General features: G+C 39.1%; 1 protein-coding gene across 1 annotated transcript; it reads right to left on the bottom strand.

Annotated features, from left to right (window-relative positions):
• Positions 1 to 1,972: 1,972 nt before the first annotated feature.
• Positions 1,973 to 3,543, bottom strand: LOC115506297 (heterogeneous nuclear ribonucleoprotein C-like). Its single transcript, XM_030304221.2, has 2 exons — positions 3,434 to 3,543; positions 1,973 to 3,387 (listed from the first exon to the last, which is right to left on the bottom strand). Exon 2 carries the CDS (start codon positions 3,348 to 3,350, stop codon positions 2,688 to 2,690), a length of 663 nt encoding a protein of 220 aa, XP_030160081.1. The 5' UTR covers positions 3,351 to 3,387; positions 3,434 to 3,543; the 3' UTR covers positions 1,973 to 2,687.
• Between the last annotated feature and the right edge of the window lie 14,057 nt (positions 3,544 to 17,600).

The raw sequence follows: 17,600 nt of genomic DNA, 5'->3' as shown, positions 1-17,600 counted from the left end.
TGAAACTAATGTAACATTGTGTATCAGCGATACTCAAACAAAAAAAAATAACTAAATAGTTTTAAAAAATAGGGACACCTGCCTGGTTCAGGCAGTAAAGCATGTGACTCTTGATCTAAGGGTTGTGAGTTTGAGCCCCATGTTGGGCATAGAGATTACTTAAAAAATAACAATCTTAAAAAAAAAAAGATCTTCTTGAGGGTGGGTAGAATGGGCACTTTTATGTACTTTCTGTGAGAGTGTAATTTGTTAATAAGTATCAAGTATATACATGCCAACTATGAAAATGACAGTGATCTTTATGGAAATTGTATTTATAATACCTGAGTTTGGGAATTACTATAACTTTTTAACAATAAAGGATAAGAATTGACATATGAAGTGTTTGAGTAAGCATGCATTCATTAAAAATAAATTTTGGAATAATATTCAACAGTATAAAGACCTGTTTTCATTCTACTATGAGTGAAAAAACACAAATTATAAATCTTTGCATGTATATAGCCTTCTCTGAATTTTGCAAAAAATTAAAACAAAAAAAAACCCCAAAATATTGACACATACAGACAGAAAAAAATATTGAAGGGTATATACTAAAATATTAACTTTCATTTCATTGGAAGTACTTAATGTTAACCTTGTTTTTAATTTTATATGACAGCTATTTTTAATTTTGGAAACAGAAAAAAGTTAAAAATTTTACAACAGTAAGTGAAAATTGTGCTCATTTGAAAATTAAGAAATAGAATAAAAATTTAAAAAGTAAGAATATGGAAATCATAAGGATAGTATATGAATACATTAATATAAAAGCAGATGAAGCAAAATTTCCTCAAATAGATTAATAAATTCAAGAATTAATTTCTAGAAACATTGAACAAAATAGGTATATATAATCAAATATAACTGAAAGAAATCCAATGAGAAGAGGAAAAATCTAGATATGGATATCTTAAATTAGAGAAGTACCTGGAACATAAAATCCAATCAATAAATGTCTGATGAGTGTGTTGAATGAGAGCTATATACAGCACATGCTTACATACTTGACCATCTCTATTTAAATGGACATTTTTGAAAGAAAAATATAAATGTCAAATTCTCACAATGAAATTGAAAAACAGAAGACAATAACAATAACATAAATTTTAAAACATTTCTAAAATTACTTCCAAAAAATACTCAGTCCAGATATTTGAATCAATTACTTCTTTCAAATTTCCAAAGAATAAATACTTTTCATGATAAAATTCATATGATACTCAAGTTCCTAGGAAAACATGAAGACTTTCTAATGCATTTGTATTAAATTAGCCATAACCTTGACACCAAAACCTGGCAGATAAAACACCCTATCACAGCTGGGTGAGAAAAAAGCTGTCTCTTCTATTTTCAGTAAGAATGTTCTCTGTGTACCCCACCTTGTGACACTAACTCCCTGCCCAATAACATTGCATCACTTGGGGTCCCAGCATGTAACAGATGGCACAGCTGGGAACTCGGAACTTGGAAGAGGCTTTCTAATGGAGAAGCTGTTTATTGAGGTGTGGCAGGATTAAGGGAACCAACCTGTGATTTTGAGGTGCATAGTAACTAGCAATTTTTGGAAGCATTTATGGCTCACAAGCCTGAAGGGACAAATGAGGAAAAGGTGCTAGAGCAGAGGTCATGGAAGCGGGTCTGATTGACAGAAACTGTAATTTGGGAGAGATGTAGTCACAAGCAGAACCACAGCAAAACCAAGGAGGAAATGGAGGAGGGAAACAACCAAATCCTTTCCCTTCTCCTGTCTTCCAAACTTTAGTGAGTGCTTTTCATTGTCTCCAAAAGAAGGCTGAAGGCAAAGGAGCCCAACTGATAGTGTTGGGCACAGATGAGGACTAAGAATCACAGGGGGGTGCGGTCAAAGAGAACAACTAGACATTCACCATGACCACTTCCACCAAACTTCTTTTTTTTTTCTTTTTTTTTTTTCCTGGTTTAATAAGGACTTGTTTATTTTGAGAAAAAAGGGTCCCAAACATCAGGCTGTTCACAAAAATAACCCACAGTATCAACTTTAGAAAACAAATCTTAAGACTATTACACTAATTTTTCTAGAGGATGCATTTGACATGCCAACTCTCATTCACAAAAATACATTGTTACATTTGTGTTGAACATCCCCACATAAGCACTCTTATGTGGGGTATAACACACATACCTCTAACTCAAAGCTGCTCTCAGGTGCTACTCAACTAAAGCGATTGCCTTTGCAGTTAGGGAAGCAACTACTGAGCTCATGTATGAATGGAAATAACTGCACTCCCTGCATAACAAGAGATTATTTTGGAGACAGTTGATAAAAACCACACATCCTTTTTATTGTTAAGTCATAAAGAGGTATCAAAATTAAAAGCAAAAATTACAGGGTAAGACTTAACTACTAGGAGCGTCAAAGGAAGTGAAAATGGGACTAGGCGCAGGGCAATATGAATTAATGAACATGGGAAGGACAAGGATGGGGAGAACAGTGAGCATGTGCTGAAGATACTAGGGGAGAGGATCTGGTGAAAATTTTGATCTTAGACAAGCACCTAGGTAAAGAAATAATGGGTCAAGATTTCTAAACCCCACTATGTGCTTAAGAGTCATCCTCGCCATTGGCGCTGTCTCTGTCATCCTCTCCTTCCTCAGCCTCTTTTTCATCATCCTTGATCAACTCCAGCTCCTTGTTTGCTCTGTTCTTTCTCAATTTTTTCCAGGCTTTCCAGTAGAGAATCCACTTTTTGCTTTATCTGGGTCAACTCCTTCTTAATGGTCTGAAGGTCATCGCCTTTCAACTTTCCAGACTTGGACGAATATCCTCGCTGTGCACTCTTAGAATTAAAGCCACTTTTGCCTCTTCGTGAGGTGTTTCCTGATACGCGCTGGCGTTTTGAGGGAACTACAGCCCGAGCAATAGGAGGAGGAGGAGGAGGAACGCGTGCCGGGTAACTATACATCCTGTCATAGTAATCTCGTTGAAAGTCATAGTCCAAGTCAAAAGAGGAGCCGTACATCTCCGCTGCAGATCGTTTCACACCTGCTTTTCCTCGGTTCACTTTTGGCTCTGCAGCCAGATTAATATCTAAAACCTGGCCAGCAATCATTCTTCCATCCTCTCCTGCCACAGCAGCCCGGGCATTTCTCTCATTAACATACTGAACGAAGGCAAAGCCCTTATGAACAGAGCAACCCACAATTTTGCCATATTTTGAGAAGATTGCCTCCACATCAGATTTCTTGACCACAAGAGTGTTGAGATTCCCGATGAATACACGGGAGTTCATGGAGCGAGGATCTGTCTTGTTGGTAACACTGCTTGCCATGGTCTTTGATGATACGGTTGTTCACAAAGCCGAAAAGCTCAAGCAAAGTTCCACTAACTTATATATTTCAAGTGATTTGTAACCAGGAGCGGGGAGGGAGAAGGGATTCGATTCTGAATCTCCTACTCCTGAGTTCTACATGGAGAAGCCAACTGCTGCTCGAGGTCGACAACGCGGCCGCAACCGCTCAGTCTTCGTCTCTTCACAAAATGCCCACCAAACTTCTTTAAGTGCTATGGGTTGATGTGGAGCAGGGGGCAGGAGGAAGGGGAAATGGGTGATGATGGGCATTGGGGAGGACCCTTGCTGGGATGAGCGCTGGGTGTTGTATGTAAGTGATGAATCACAGGAATCTACTCTCAAAGCCAAGAGCACACTGTATACACTGTATGTTAGCTAACATGACAATAAATTATATTTTTTTAAAAAGCTGTGGCGAAGAGAAATTGTCTAGGGACTTAGCATGGTAAGTATTTAGTATCAAAGCCTGAATACCTTCCTTGCTCTGAGACATTCTCAGAAACATTCCCCAAACTTTTATTCACTCAACCTGAGCCACTTATCCAGACCTTCTTGCCTCCAGCAACTACGCCACCTCTGAAATACTGATTTCAAGTATTCCACACTCTGAATTGAACTTATGATGTATTATCCCTACCTAAGATGATACAGCCAAATAATTCTTCCAACTAACGAAGTTCTGCAACATCTACCTGCCCCCAACACACACAGACACACACACTCCCTCGCACACAGATTTGCTATTCATCACCATATTTCACCTCACTGGCCTGTTTGCTTATTTATTTGCTTGTTTGTTTGTTTATAGAAGGAGAGAGGAAGAGTGCATGTGGGAGAGGGGCAGAGGGAGAGAGAGAGAGTCTTAAGCAGGCCCCGTGCTTAGTGTGGAGCCTGACGTGGAACCTGATCCCACAACCCGGGGATCATGACCTGAACCAAAATCGAGAGTCAGATGCTCAACCAACTAAACCACCCAGGTGCCCCATCACTTGCCTGTTTTTTCCAGGTTAGAGTCTATAATCCCAGGATTTTGATCCCTCTCTTCAGGTATTAAACTATTCAACTATGTGGCCTCTTGCTTCCTTTGGAGCTCATTGTCAAGAACTGTAAAGTGTCTAATTATTTTTACTACTTGCAAGTTAGCAAGCCAACCTGCCACTATTTCATGGATGCTGGCAGAAGACACAGCCTCCTGAATCAGAGACAAAAGTTTTATTACTCCGCAGTAGTGGTAGCCAGAGCATCGGCATTTTTCCTCTGGTTCCCTGAGCCCCAGTTCCCACAGGGTGACACAGCGAGGTTTGGGTGACACCTGTACATTCAGTGGGCTGCATTACAGAAGAGGAGCCCTAATCATACAGAACCGGAATCAGGTGTAATTGGCAGGAAACATGCCCAATATATTAAAGACATTATCTTTATTATGCTGGAGAGTAAGCATGCCAGCCTTTTATTCTGGAGGGAGAGAGTCTATTATTTCTATTTTCCAAGCCCTTTCACTACACAAATGTCCCTGAAAAGATAGTCAGTGCTTCTGCTCACAATCTGTGCAAAGACACAATAGTGCCATGGAGAATTTCCCAAAAACCTCATCTGTGCCTGTATCCAAGCAGTCAGAGAAACTGCTAAAGATGTCATCCAATTAAACAGATGTTTCTTTCTCTTACCACTCTGTCTTTTTTTTTTTTTACTGGATTATATTCATCCGCCTACAAATTCTTCCATTTCTCACTTTAAAAACTCAAGTTCCCCTCCATCTATCACTTAACCTCTCTGCTTTTATTCAGAGCAAAACTTCCTCAAACAGATAAATTACACTCACTCTATCTGCTTCTTTACCTTTGCTTTATTCTATTGGTCTTTCTGTCCAATATTCATAAGTGACTTTTGTCCAGTAAAACATGTGGCCACGTTCAGAGATTTCTCTTACTTCTGTTGAAACTACTTAAACATTTTCAAAATAGCCAACATCCTTTCTTCTTGAAAATTCTCTTAACCTGGCTTCTATGAGTTCAGAGATTCACCTTTCTGAATGCTCCTTTTTATATATCCTTTACTGGAACTTCCTTCTTTGTGTACAGGACTGGTTTCATAAATGTGCAACCTGGGCAGTCATACCAGGCTGCCTGTCTGCCCCCCCCCCCTTAGATGGGCCTCCAACTCGGTTTAATGCTCTGTTGTCACCATCTTGAAATTTTCAATAATTTTTGAACAAAGGACTCTGCAATTCTATTTTGCACTGAGCCCCATAAATGACATGGCAGGTCCTATGTTTCCACTCTGAAATATAGTAGTTCCTCAAAACTGTCTTCTCCCTTAACACGCACTTTGTAGGTAATTTCATCTAGTTCTATGGTTTTAAATAACATCTTTTTTTAAATTAATACGTTTCTTTATTTTTGAGAGGAAGAGAGAGACAGAGCGTGGGTGGGGGAGGGGCAGAGAGAGGGAGACACAGAAATCTGAGACAGGCTCCAGGCTCTGAGCTGTCAGCACAGAGCCTGATGCGGGGCTTGAACTCAGGAACCGTGACATCATGACCTGAGCCAAAGTCGGATGCTAAACTGACTGAGCCACCCAGGCGCCCCTTAAATACCACCTTTATTCCGGCTACTCCCGTAAGTTTTATTCCAGCACAAAATTCTCCACTGAGTTGCTCACATATGTCATATATCTGCACTTCGATGACTAATACCCATCTCAAATTTTTATGTCCAAATAAAAGTTCTTGATTTCACCTTTGCTGCAAAATTTCCCTCTTTATGTTCTTATACCTGTAAATGACACTACTGTTCATCAAATTACTAAAGCCCCAAACCCAGGCACCCTCCTATAAGTGTCCCTTTTCTCATCCTCCCTACAGCTCATAGTCAAGTCCTGACAATTCTACCTCTAACTTGTATCTGGAGTCTGTTTACAACCCGATATATCCACTGCTTCCATTGTCTGGTCCATGTCATGGCCACTTCTCAGATGCCTATAATAGCTTCCCTTCTTGGATTCTTTTCTCCCCTTTTCTTTCCAGACAATTTATGCTCCCTAGAAAAGCAACATATTTTTGTTTGCTTAATTTTCTTAAATTTTGCATTTTAACACAATTTAGAATTACAGAAAAATAGCAAAAGCAGTGTAAAAAATTCCATATATCCATATCCAAGATTTCCCAAATGATAAAATTTTACCACATTTGTTTTATCAATCTCTCTCATGTATATATAATATTTAATATGTTACATATGTACATAAATATGCATATATATACAACTTCTATTGATATTTTTTCCTAAATAACATTTGAGAGTAGGTCACAGATCTGATCCCCATTTACCCCTAAACACAGCAGTGTGTATTTTCCTTAAATAAGAATATGCTCTCAGTTAACAATGAAGAAATTAACTGTGATACAAAACTATAATTTAATTTACAGCCCTAATCAAATTTGGCCATTTGTTCTGGTAATAACTTTTATAGAAAACCTTTCTTTTCTGGTCCAGGAACTAAGCCAGGATTCATTTTGCATTCAATTGTCATGTTTCTTTATATTCTTTAATCCAGAACACTTTGTCTTGCCAAAAAATAAGGAAGTCCTCAAAGAATGATGGAGACATGTTGAAGGATGCAGATGCCAGTTTGAAGAGGCTACTATTTGTCAAATCTGGGACAATTAGAGCATCAAAATAATTCATTATAATAACAGATTATAACCCATTGAATAAAATAAGAATCCATGAGCCCATACTGATAAAAGGAAATAAACCAATAAATAAATAAATGGAGGAAAAGAGAAAGCCCTTCCCTAAGTAGAATGTCAATAGATATGGAAGAAGTAATGGCATTTGCAAATCATCAATGAATAGAGCACTATATGCTTGGTGCTATGCTGGATTCTGAGGATAAACATTTTCCAAAAGCAGACACTGTTGTGTAGATAAGACAATGTCCAAACCTCTGAGGCTTTTTATCTAAGGCCCTTATGGCCCGGACCCCATTTGGTGTCTCCAGTCTGATCTTATATGACCCTCTCATCACTCTCTTTACTACAGCCATGCTCAGCTAATTTCAGTTTCTCTCTTGTCCTGCACTTTCAGACATCCTCCATTTGCACACACCAGTCTCTTTAATTTCCTTCTCTGTGCTCCCTCCCATTTGCAGTTTACAACCAAGTGTTACTTCTTTCAGAAACCTTTCCTCACTTTTCCATTACTCCTACAACAAATCTCCTTAAAATATGACTTAAACTCTCTTCTCTGTCCTATAACACTATTTTCCCTATATTTTAATTGTTGCTTTATTGTTTTTCCAAACTTCTAGATTGTAAGCTTCTTTTTTATTAATTGATTTATTTTTAAATGTTTTGTTTATTTTTGAGAGAGAGGGAGAGAGTGAAAGCAGGGGAGGGGCACAGAGAGGGGGATAGAGGATCCAAAGCAGGCTCTCCACTTATAGCAGTGAACCCAGTGTGGGGCTCGAAGTCACAAACCATGAGATCATGACCTGAGCCAAAGTCACATGCTCAACGAACTGAGCAACCCAGGCACCCTGACTTTATTTTTAGAGAAATTTTAGATTTAAAGAAAACTTGAGCAGAAAGTATAGATATTTCCTTGTATTCCCTCACCCCTTTCTTACCCTCAGTTTCCCCTATAATAAACATATTGCATTCATGTGGTACATTTATTATAATTGATGAATCAATATTGATACATTATTTTTTAACTAAAGTCCATAGTTTACATTAGGATTCATTCTTTGTGTTGTACAGTTCTATGGGTTTCCTAACTGTATGCTTCTTAAGGATAATGATTTCTAGAGACAACATAATACAAGGTATATCATAGTTCATAAAAATACTTACTTCCTTACTGAATGAATGAATGAATGAATGAATGAATACAAGCAGAGCCAAAATCCAGAGTAAAAGAGAGTCCAAATTCAATGGACATGTGTCACTCTGGGCTTACCCAAATCTTTTGATTACCTGCCCCACATTTTCAAAGTTCCCCCACACTGTGAATCTCAATATAATGAACACCTAATTTCCCACACCTACTGGTCTCTAAGGTGCAAATGTGTGATATGTGCTCAGCCAATCAGATATGCCGGTATAAAACTTTGGCTCAAAAGTAAGCTATGGAAAAAATAAGTGAGGTTCTAACCATTCATTCTAATGGCTGAAGTGGCAGGAGAAGTAGTAAGGGTGTGGGATGGGTTGTAGCAATAGTTCCTGTACCAAGTGAGTACTGTGGTCTTCTGGGAACTGACCACCAGCCTATAGGCTGCTCCTCCTACTGTTCCAGCAACTGAGATGTTCTGTACCACTTAATAAATCTCTTTCTCTTTAAGCCAGTTGGAGTGGATTCTGTTGTCTGCAACAAGGAAAGAATATATATCACGAAGAAGAACTATTATGTACAAAATGTCAGTTTAGTTGAAGCAAAGAGTACACTTGATTTAGTCCTAAAAGGGGGAAAGTATTTGGGTTTGATAAAATGTGGGAAAATCGGTCCAGGTGAAGCAAGGACACATAAGTGGGAAAGTGCAAAACACATACAGGGATAATGAGTAGAGTTATTTGGCCAGAATAGCATAGATGAGAAAATGTTAGAGAAGAAAATCAAAAGATTTTTGGACCAGATTTGTAGAGTATCACGTGGCAGAATAAGAACATTATTCTGAAATGAATAAATCAATTAGTTCACTATGTGTTATCTGGAAGACAGCTATTTCTCAATTGCTTAGGATTTCTTTGTTTCCATATCACATAAAGCAGGACATATGGGGTGCCTGGGTGGTTCAGTCAGTTAAGCATCTGACTTCAACACAGGTCATGATCTCACAGTCCGTGGGTTCAAGTCCCTCACTGAGCTCTGTGCTGACAACTCAGAGCCTGGAGCCTGCCTCAGATTCTGTGTCTCCCTCTCTCTCTCTCTGCCCACCTCCCCCACCCCCGCTCACGCTCTGTCTCTTTTTCTCCAAAAATAAATAAACATTAAAAAAAGTTCTAAGGAGAATATAAAGCTTAGCCCATTCCTGGTTTTTGCTATAAATCTAATCTCTATAACTGGCCATGTAACAGAACCATAAACTCAGAACTACCAGGACAAATTCAGCCTGCCATATTTTCTTTGGGAAGTACAGTTTCTTTCTAATTAATTTGAATGTGACTGTCTTTAGGATAGATTTGAGCTCTCTGGTGTGGCTTAGTCCCCACCATTCCTATGTTTATATACATGGCCGTATCACATATTTAATTTGGAACTGCAACTATAGCTCTAATTCTGGAGCTACTTGTCTTAATTAAAGTCATCCTGTATGTCAGTTTACCTTTGCTCAGGCAAAAATTGTATGCACAGAACTCAGCGTAGTATCTAGCACAGAGCAGTCATCCAACACATAGTTCTTGACTGAATGGATTTATTTGACTATTGAATAGCCTTTGGGTCTGGATGAACTTCTTTTGAGGCAGCCAGATTTGCATAGGAGATATCAGAGCCTGGCCTGCTGATGGTTAAGATGCTTCTAATATATTTGATGGATATTGAATCTAGACATCCCCATCTTTGAAACTTACACTGTATCTTTTTTATTAAAGAAACCTGCCATGAAGTGAGGAAAATAACAAGTAATGTGTCCAAATGTTCTTTGTCTGAAAAGTTGGATTATACATTATCTTACTGAATTTTAGCAAAACCTCTGTTTAGTATGTATTAAAGCACCCATTTTATATTGGATAAATTGAAGTTTGAAGATACTGAGGGATTTTTCTCAGCTCACATAATCACTAAGCAGCCAAATTGGACTTCAAACACAAAAAGGTCTTTGTTTTTTTTTTTTCCCAAGGACAGTTTTGCTCCTCTTGTCTTCTGATAAAGTAGGGCAGATATGTCCAGGCTCTTTGGAAGAGGGTGCATCCTAAGTGTTACCTGACCTGTTGAAATAAACTTGAGCATATGTGGAAAAGCAGATCTATCCAGCCATCCACCCTGCAACTCACCCTTCTATGTGTCCATCACACAGACAAGGTAGATGAGAATCCCTCTCTCAACTTCTACTTCTCTTAGCCTTTATGTTTTTTTTACTTATTTCCTATTTTAAGATTCCAAAGATATTTTTAAGCACTTGTCCCTATACTAGATATGTTTATATACTAAATATTATGGGGAGGCTTGAGAGAGGGAGCACAGAGTTACTTTCTTCCAGACTCTGTATCTTCTAGGTCTCTGAGCCTCTCATAGAAGAGAGATAATGTAAAAAGAAAATACTGAAAAAACATAGAAATGTCTTAACTATTTGGTTTTGAATAACTTGCAAGTTTTGAATAACTTGGTTTTGAATAATTTAACCATATTATAGAATAAGCTAGTGTTGCAATAGTTACTTGAAAGCCTGAACCACATACACATTTAGATGTGAATTCAGTCCCACAATTGTCCCTGTCATTAGGGTTTCCTTTTTAGAACACTGTGTTGCCCATTAAGAAATTCCCTTTCATCAACAGGAAAGCAGGAACTCAAAATATGTCCATTAAAAAATATTTGGGACCAGTTTTACTCTGGTAATGCTTTTGTCTTGATTACAATAATATACGTTAAACCGAACCAAGTCAGCGTTTCTGCTCTCAAAGAATTGAGTTGAATTCATCAGCCCTGTTTGAATCTTTTAGCCACATAATTTCTCCTAAACTGGGTCACAGGTGGGTGCCTAAACACTTCTTCAGGGCTAATAAATGTTCTTTTAGACCATTCTTATATGCAAGTGGTTTCCATATATTTAGACTACTATCTCAAAAAATAGTAAAAACATTAAGTGCTAGGAATTGGATTCTTAAAAAAAAATTGGAAGTCCATGCTAGGTTACTTTAAATATACCTATTGGTAATAGATAAGAAGATACAGAGAACTATTGGGCAGGTGTCTTTCCTAAAATGGAGCTTGTTAAATAAACCACATTCATGACTATTAATTAGGATGATAGAGTTTATAGGTGGCACCTTTTCAGAAATATCTGTGAAACTTGGCAGGATATTTAGAAAAATCTCATAGAATATTCTTTTTTTTTTTTTAAAGCTGTGACTATCCCTCTTTTATTTTCCAAATCAATTGGTGAGCATCTTTTTTTTTTTATATATATGAAATTTATTGACAAATTGGTTTCCATTCAACACCCAGTGCTCATCCCAAAAGGTGCCCTCCTCAATACCCATCACCCACCCTCCCCTCCCTCCCACCCCCCATCAACCCTCAGTTTGTTCTCAGTTTTTAACAGTCTCTTATGCTTTGGCTCTCTCCCACTCTAACGTCCTTTTTTTTTTTTTTTTTCCTTCCCCTCCCCCATGGGTTCCTGTTAAGTTTCTCAGGATCCACATAAGAGTGAAACCATATGGTATCTGTCTTTCTCTGTATGGCTTATTTCACTTAGCATCACACTCTCCAGTTCCATCCACATTGCTACAAAAGGCCATATTTCATTTTTTCTCATTGCCATGTAGTATTCCATTGTGTATATAAACCACAATTTCTTTATCCATTCATCAGTTGATGGACATTTAGGCTCTTTCCATAATTTGGCTATTGTTGAGAGTGCTGCTATGAACATTGGGGTACAAGTGCCCCTATGCATCAGTACTCCTGTATCCCTTGGGTAAATTCCTAGCAGTGCTATTGCTGGGTCATAGGGTAGGTCTATTTTTAATTTTCTGAGGAACCTCCACACTGCTTTCCAGAGCGGCTGCACCAATTTGCATTCCCACCAACAGTGCAAGAGGGTTCCCGTTTCTCCACATCCTCTCCAGCATCTATAGTCTCCTGATTTGTTCATTTTGGCCATTCTGACTGGCGTGAGGTGATACCTGAGTGTGGTTTTGATTTGTATTTCCCTGATAAGGAGCGACGCTGAACATCTTTTCATGTGCCTGTTGGCCATCTGGATGTCTTCTTTAGAGAAGTGTCTATTCATGTTTTCTGCCCATTTCTTCACTGGGTTATTTGTTTTTCGGGTGTGGAGTTTGGTGAGCTCTTTATAGATTTTAGATACTAGCCCTTTGTCCGATATGTCATTTGCAAATATCTTTTCCCATTCCGTTGGTTGCCTTTTCGTTTTGTTGGTTGTTTCCTTTGCTGTGCAGAAGCTTTTTATCTTCATAAGGTCCCAGTAATTCACTTTTGCTTTTAATTCCCTTGCCTTTGGGGATGTGTCGAGTAAGAGATTGCTACGGCTGAGGTCAGAGAGGTCTTTTCCTGCTTTCTCCTCTAAGGTTTTGATGGTTTCCTGTCTCACATTTAGGTCCTTTATCCATTTTGAGTTTATTTTTGTAAATGGTGTGAGAAAGTGGTCTAGTTTCAACCTTCTGCATGTTGCTGTCCAGATCTCCCAGCACCATTTGTTAAAGAGGCTGTCTTTTTTCCATTGGATGTTCTTTCCTGCTTTGTCAAAGATGAGTTGGCCATACGTTTGTGGGTCTAGTTCTGGGGTTTCTATTCTATTCCATTGGTCTGTGTGTCTGTTTTTGTGCCAATACCATGCTGTCTTGATGATGACAGCTTTGTAGTAGAGGCTAAAGTCTGGGATTGTGATGCCTCCTGCTTTGGTCTTCTTCTTCAAAATTCCTTTGGCTATTCGGGGCCTTTTGTGGTTCCATATGAATTTTAGGATTGCTTGTTCTAGTTTCGAGAAGAATGCTGGTGCAATTTTGATTGGGATTGCATTGAATGTGTAGATAGCTTTGGGTAGTATTGACATTTTGACAATATTTATTTTTCCAATCCATGAGCAGGGAATGTCTTTCCATTTCTTTAAATCTTCTTCAATTACCTTCATAAGCTTTCTATAGTTTTCAGCATACAGATCTTTTACATCTTTGGTTAGATTTATTCCTAGATATTTGATGCTTCTTGGTGCAATTGTGAATGGGATCAGTTTCTTCATTTGTCTTTCTGTTGCTTCATTATTAGTGTATAAGAATGCAACTGATTTCTGTACATTGATTTTGTATCCTGCAACTTTGCTGAATTCATGTATCAGTTCTAGCAGACTTTTGGTGGAGTCTATCGGATTTTCCACGTATAATATCATGTCATCTGCAAAAAGCTAAAGCTTGACTTCATCTTTGCCAATTTTGATGCCTTTGATTTCCTTTTGTTGTCTGATTGCTGATGCTAGAACTTCCAGCACTATGTTAAACAACAACGGTGAGAGTGGGCATCCCTGTCGTGTTCCTGATCTCAGGGAAAAAGCTCTCAGTTTTTCCCCGTTGAGGATGATGTTAGCTGTGGGCTCTTCATAAAGGCTTTTATGATGTTTAAGTATGTTCCTTCTATCCCGACTTTCTCCAGGGTTTTTATTAAGAAAGGGTGCTGGATTTTGTCAAAGGCCTTTTCTGCATCGATTGACAGGATCATATGGTTCTTCTCTTTTTTTTTGTTAATGTGATGTATCACGTTGATTGATTTGCGAATGTTGAACCAGCCCTGCATCCCAGGAATGAATCCCACTTGATCATGGTGAATAATTCTTTTTATATGCTGTTGAATTCGATTTGCTAGTATCTTATTGAGAATTTTTGCATCTATATTCATCAGGGATATTGGCCTGTAGTTCTCTTTTTTTACTGGGTCTCTGTCTGGTTTAGGAATCAAAGTAATACTGGCTTCATAGAATGAGTCTGGAAGTTTTCCTTCCCTTTCTATTTCTTGGAATAGCTTGAGAAGGATAGGTATTATCTCTGCTTTAAACGTCTGGTAGAACTCCCCTGGGAAGCCATCTGGTCCTGGACTCTTATTTGTTGGGAGATTTTTGATAACCGATTCAATTTCTTCGCTGGTTATGGGTCTGTTCAAGCTTTCTATTTCCTCCTGATTGAGTTTTGGAAGAGTGTGGGTGTTCAGGAATTTGTCCATTTCTTCCAGGTTGTCCAATTTGTTGGCATATAATTTTTCATAGTATTCCCTGATAATTGTTTGTATCTCTGAGGGATTGGTTGTAATAATTCCATTTCATTCATGATTTTATCTATTTGGGTCATCTCCCTTTTCTTTTGGAGAAGCCTGGCTAGAGGTTTGTCAATTTTGTTTATTTTTTCAAAAAACCAACTCTTGGTTTCGTTGATCTGCTCTACAGTTTTTTTAGATTCCATATTGTTTATTTCTGCTCTGATCTTTATTATTTCTCTTCTTCTGCTGGGTTTAGGCTGCCTTTGCTGTTCTGCTTCTATTTCCTTTAGGTGTGCTGTTAGATTTTGTATTTGGGATTTTTCTTGTTTCTTGAGATAGGCCTGGATTGCAATGTATTTTCCTCTCAGGACTGCCTTCGCTGCGTCCCAAAGCGTTTGGATTGTTGTATTTTCATTTTCGTTTGTTTCCATATATTTTTTGATTTCTTCTCTAATTGCCTGGTTGACCCACTCATTCGTTAGTAGGGTGTTCTTTAACCTCCATGCTTTTGGAGGTTTTCCAGACTTTTTCCTGTGGTTGATTTCAAGCTTCATAGCATTGTGGTCTGAAAGTATGCATGGTATAATTTCAATTCTTGTAAACTTATGAAGGGCTGTTTTGTGACCCAGTATATGATCTATCTTGGAGAATGTTCCATGTGCACTCGAGAAGAAAGTATATTCTGTTGCTTTGGGATGCAGAGTTCTAAATATATCTGTCAAGTCCATCTGATCCAGTGTCTCATTCAGGGCCCTTGTTTCTTTATTGACCGTGTGTCTAGATGATGTATCCATTTCTGTAAGTGGGGTGTTAAAGTCCCCAGAAATTTCCACATTCTTATCAATAAGGTTGCTTCTGTTTATGAGTAATTGTTTTATATATTTGGGGGCTCCGGTATTCGGCGCATAGACATTTATAATTGTTAGCTCTTCCTGATGGATAGACCCTGTAACTATTATATAATGTCCTTCTTCATCTCTTGTTACAGCCTTTAATTGAAAGTCTAGTTTGTCTGATATAAGTATGGCTACTCCAGCTTTCTTTTGGCTTCCAGTAGCATGATAAATAGTTCTCCATCCCCTCACTCTGAATCTAAAGGTGTCCTCAGGTCTAAAATGAGTCTCTTGTAGACAGCAAATAGATGGGTCTTGTTTTTTTATCCATTCTGATACCCTATGTCTTTTGGTTGGCGCATTTAATCCATTTACATTCAGTGTTATTATAGAAAGATACGGGTTTAGAGTCATTGTGATGTCTGTATGTTTTATGCTTGTAGTGATGTCTCTGGTACTTTGTCTCACAGGGTCCCCCTTAGGATCTCTTGTAGGGCTGGTTTAGTGGAGACAAATTCCTTCAGTTTTTGTTTGTTTGGGAAGACCTTTATCTCTCCTTCTATTCTAAATGACAGACTTGCTGGATAAAGGATTCTCGGCTGCATATTTTTTCTGTCTAGCACACTGAAAATCTCGTGCCAATTCTTTCTGGCCTGCCAAGTTTCAAAAGAGAGATCAGTCATGAGTCTTATAGGTCTCCCTTTATATGTGAGGGCACGTTTACCCCTTGCTGCTTTCAGAATTTTCTCTTTATCCTTGTATTTTGCCAGTTTCACTATGATATGTCGTGCAGAAGATCGATTCAAGTTACGTCTGAAGGGAGTTCTCTGTGCCTTTTGGATTTCAATGCCTTTTTCCTTCCCCAGTTCAGGGAAGTTCTCAGCTATTATTTCTTCAAGTACCCCTTCAGCACCTTTCCCTCTCTCTTCCTCCTCTGGGATACCAATTATGCGTATATTATTTCTTTTTAGTGTATCACTTAGTTCTGTAATTTTCCCCTCATACTCCTGGATTTTTTTCTCTCTCTTTTTCTCAGCTTCCTCTTTTTCCATAACTTTATCTTCTAGTTCACCTATTCTCTCCTCTGCCTCTTCCATCCGAGCCGTGGTGGTTTGCATTTTGTTTTGCATTTCATTTAAAGCGTTTTTCAGCTCCTCGTGACTGTTCCTTAGTCCCTTGATCTCTGTAGCAAGAGATTCTCTGCTGTCCTGTATGCTGTTTTCCACCCCAGCGATTAATTTTATGACTATTATTCTAAATTCACTTTCTGTTATATTATTTAAATCCTTTTTGATCAGCTCATTAGCTGTTGTTATTTCCTGGAGATTCTTCTGAGGGGAATTCTTCCGCTTGGTCATTTTGGATAGTCCCTGGTGTGGTGAGGGCCTGCAGGGCACTTCCCCTGTGCTGTGGTGTATAACTGGAGTTGGTGGGCGGGGCCGCAGTCCGACCTGATGTCTGCCCCCAGCCCACCGCTGGGGGTCACAGTCAGACTGGTGTGTGCCTTCTCTTCCCCTCTCCTAGGGGCGGGATTCACTGTGGGGTGGCGTGGCCCGTCTGGGCTACTTGCACACTGCCAGGCTTGTGATGCTGGGGATCTGACGTATTAGCTGGGGTGGGAAGGCAAGGTGCACGGCGGCGGGGGGGGGTGGGCAGGCTTAGCTCGCTTCTCCTTAGGTGATCCACTTCAGGAGGGGCCCTGTGGCAGCCGGAGGGAGTCAGATCCGCTGCCGGAGGTTTGGCCTCTTCCGTGGGCCTCTCGTCTGCACTTGGGTCTGGTGACTCCGTTCTGCTAATCCTCTGGCGGTTTTCTGGGTTATTTAGGCAGGTGTAGGTGGAATCTAAGTGATCAGCAGGACGCGCGGTGAGCCCAGCGTCCTCCTACGCCGCCATCTTCCCTCACCCCCCTCATAGAATATTCTTAAAGATGAGATAGAGACTGAAAAAATTTATAGTTGGTAGTACAACTGTTTTCAAGGTATGAACACTGGAGCTTTTTTCTGTCTCTCAACTCAGATGCATTTCACACAGGCAATGTTTGACCAGGATAGTTTCCTACTATATCCCAACAGGCAGATTTACAGCACTTATTATCACGGTTTCACTTCATCATAAATAAAGAGACAAGATTTGGTCCTTCAAAAACTGTATACACGTAAAACAGACTGTTCTGTCAAAATATCTCTGGTTTATTTTCCTTTTTCACCAAAACATTCTGTCTGGGCCATGCATATATCAATGTGACCTTGCTTCTGCCCTGCTACAGAAGGGTACTCTTGAACCAAAACCTCCAGTATACAGAATCAACCCTGCTTTACTTCCCAGAACTTCACAAGAAGAGCCTTCCATCAAACAGGCTGATCCATCACACAAAGACTTTTTTGATCTTTTTTTTGTTTGTTTTTAATTAAACTCTATACCCAACATGAGACTTGAACTCATCACCCTGAGATCAAGAGTCATATGCT

The sequence above is a fragment of the Lynx canadensis genome, chromosome F2 (genome assembly GCF_007474595.2).
Source record: "Lynx canadensis isolate LIC74 chromosome F2, mLynCan4.pri.v2, whole genome shotgun sequence".
NCBI lineage: Eukaryota > Metazoa > Chordata > Mammalia > Carnivora > Felidae > Lynx > Lynx canadensis.
This window is presented reverse-complemented; position numbering and strand designations above follow the sequence as displayed.

Coding starts and splice junctions, on each gene's coding strand:
- LOC115506297 (XM_030304221.2), bottom strand. CDS start 3,350: ATGGCAAGCAGTGTTACCAACAAGACAGATCCTCGCTCCATGAACTCC.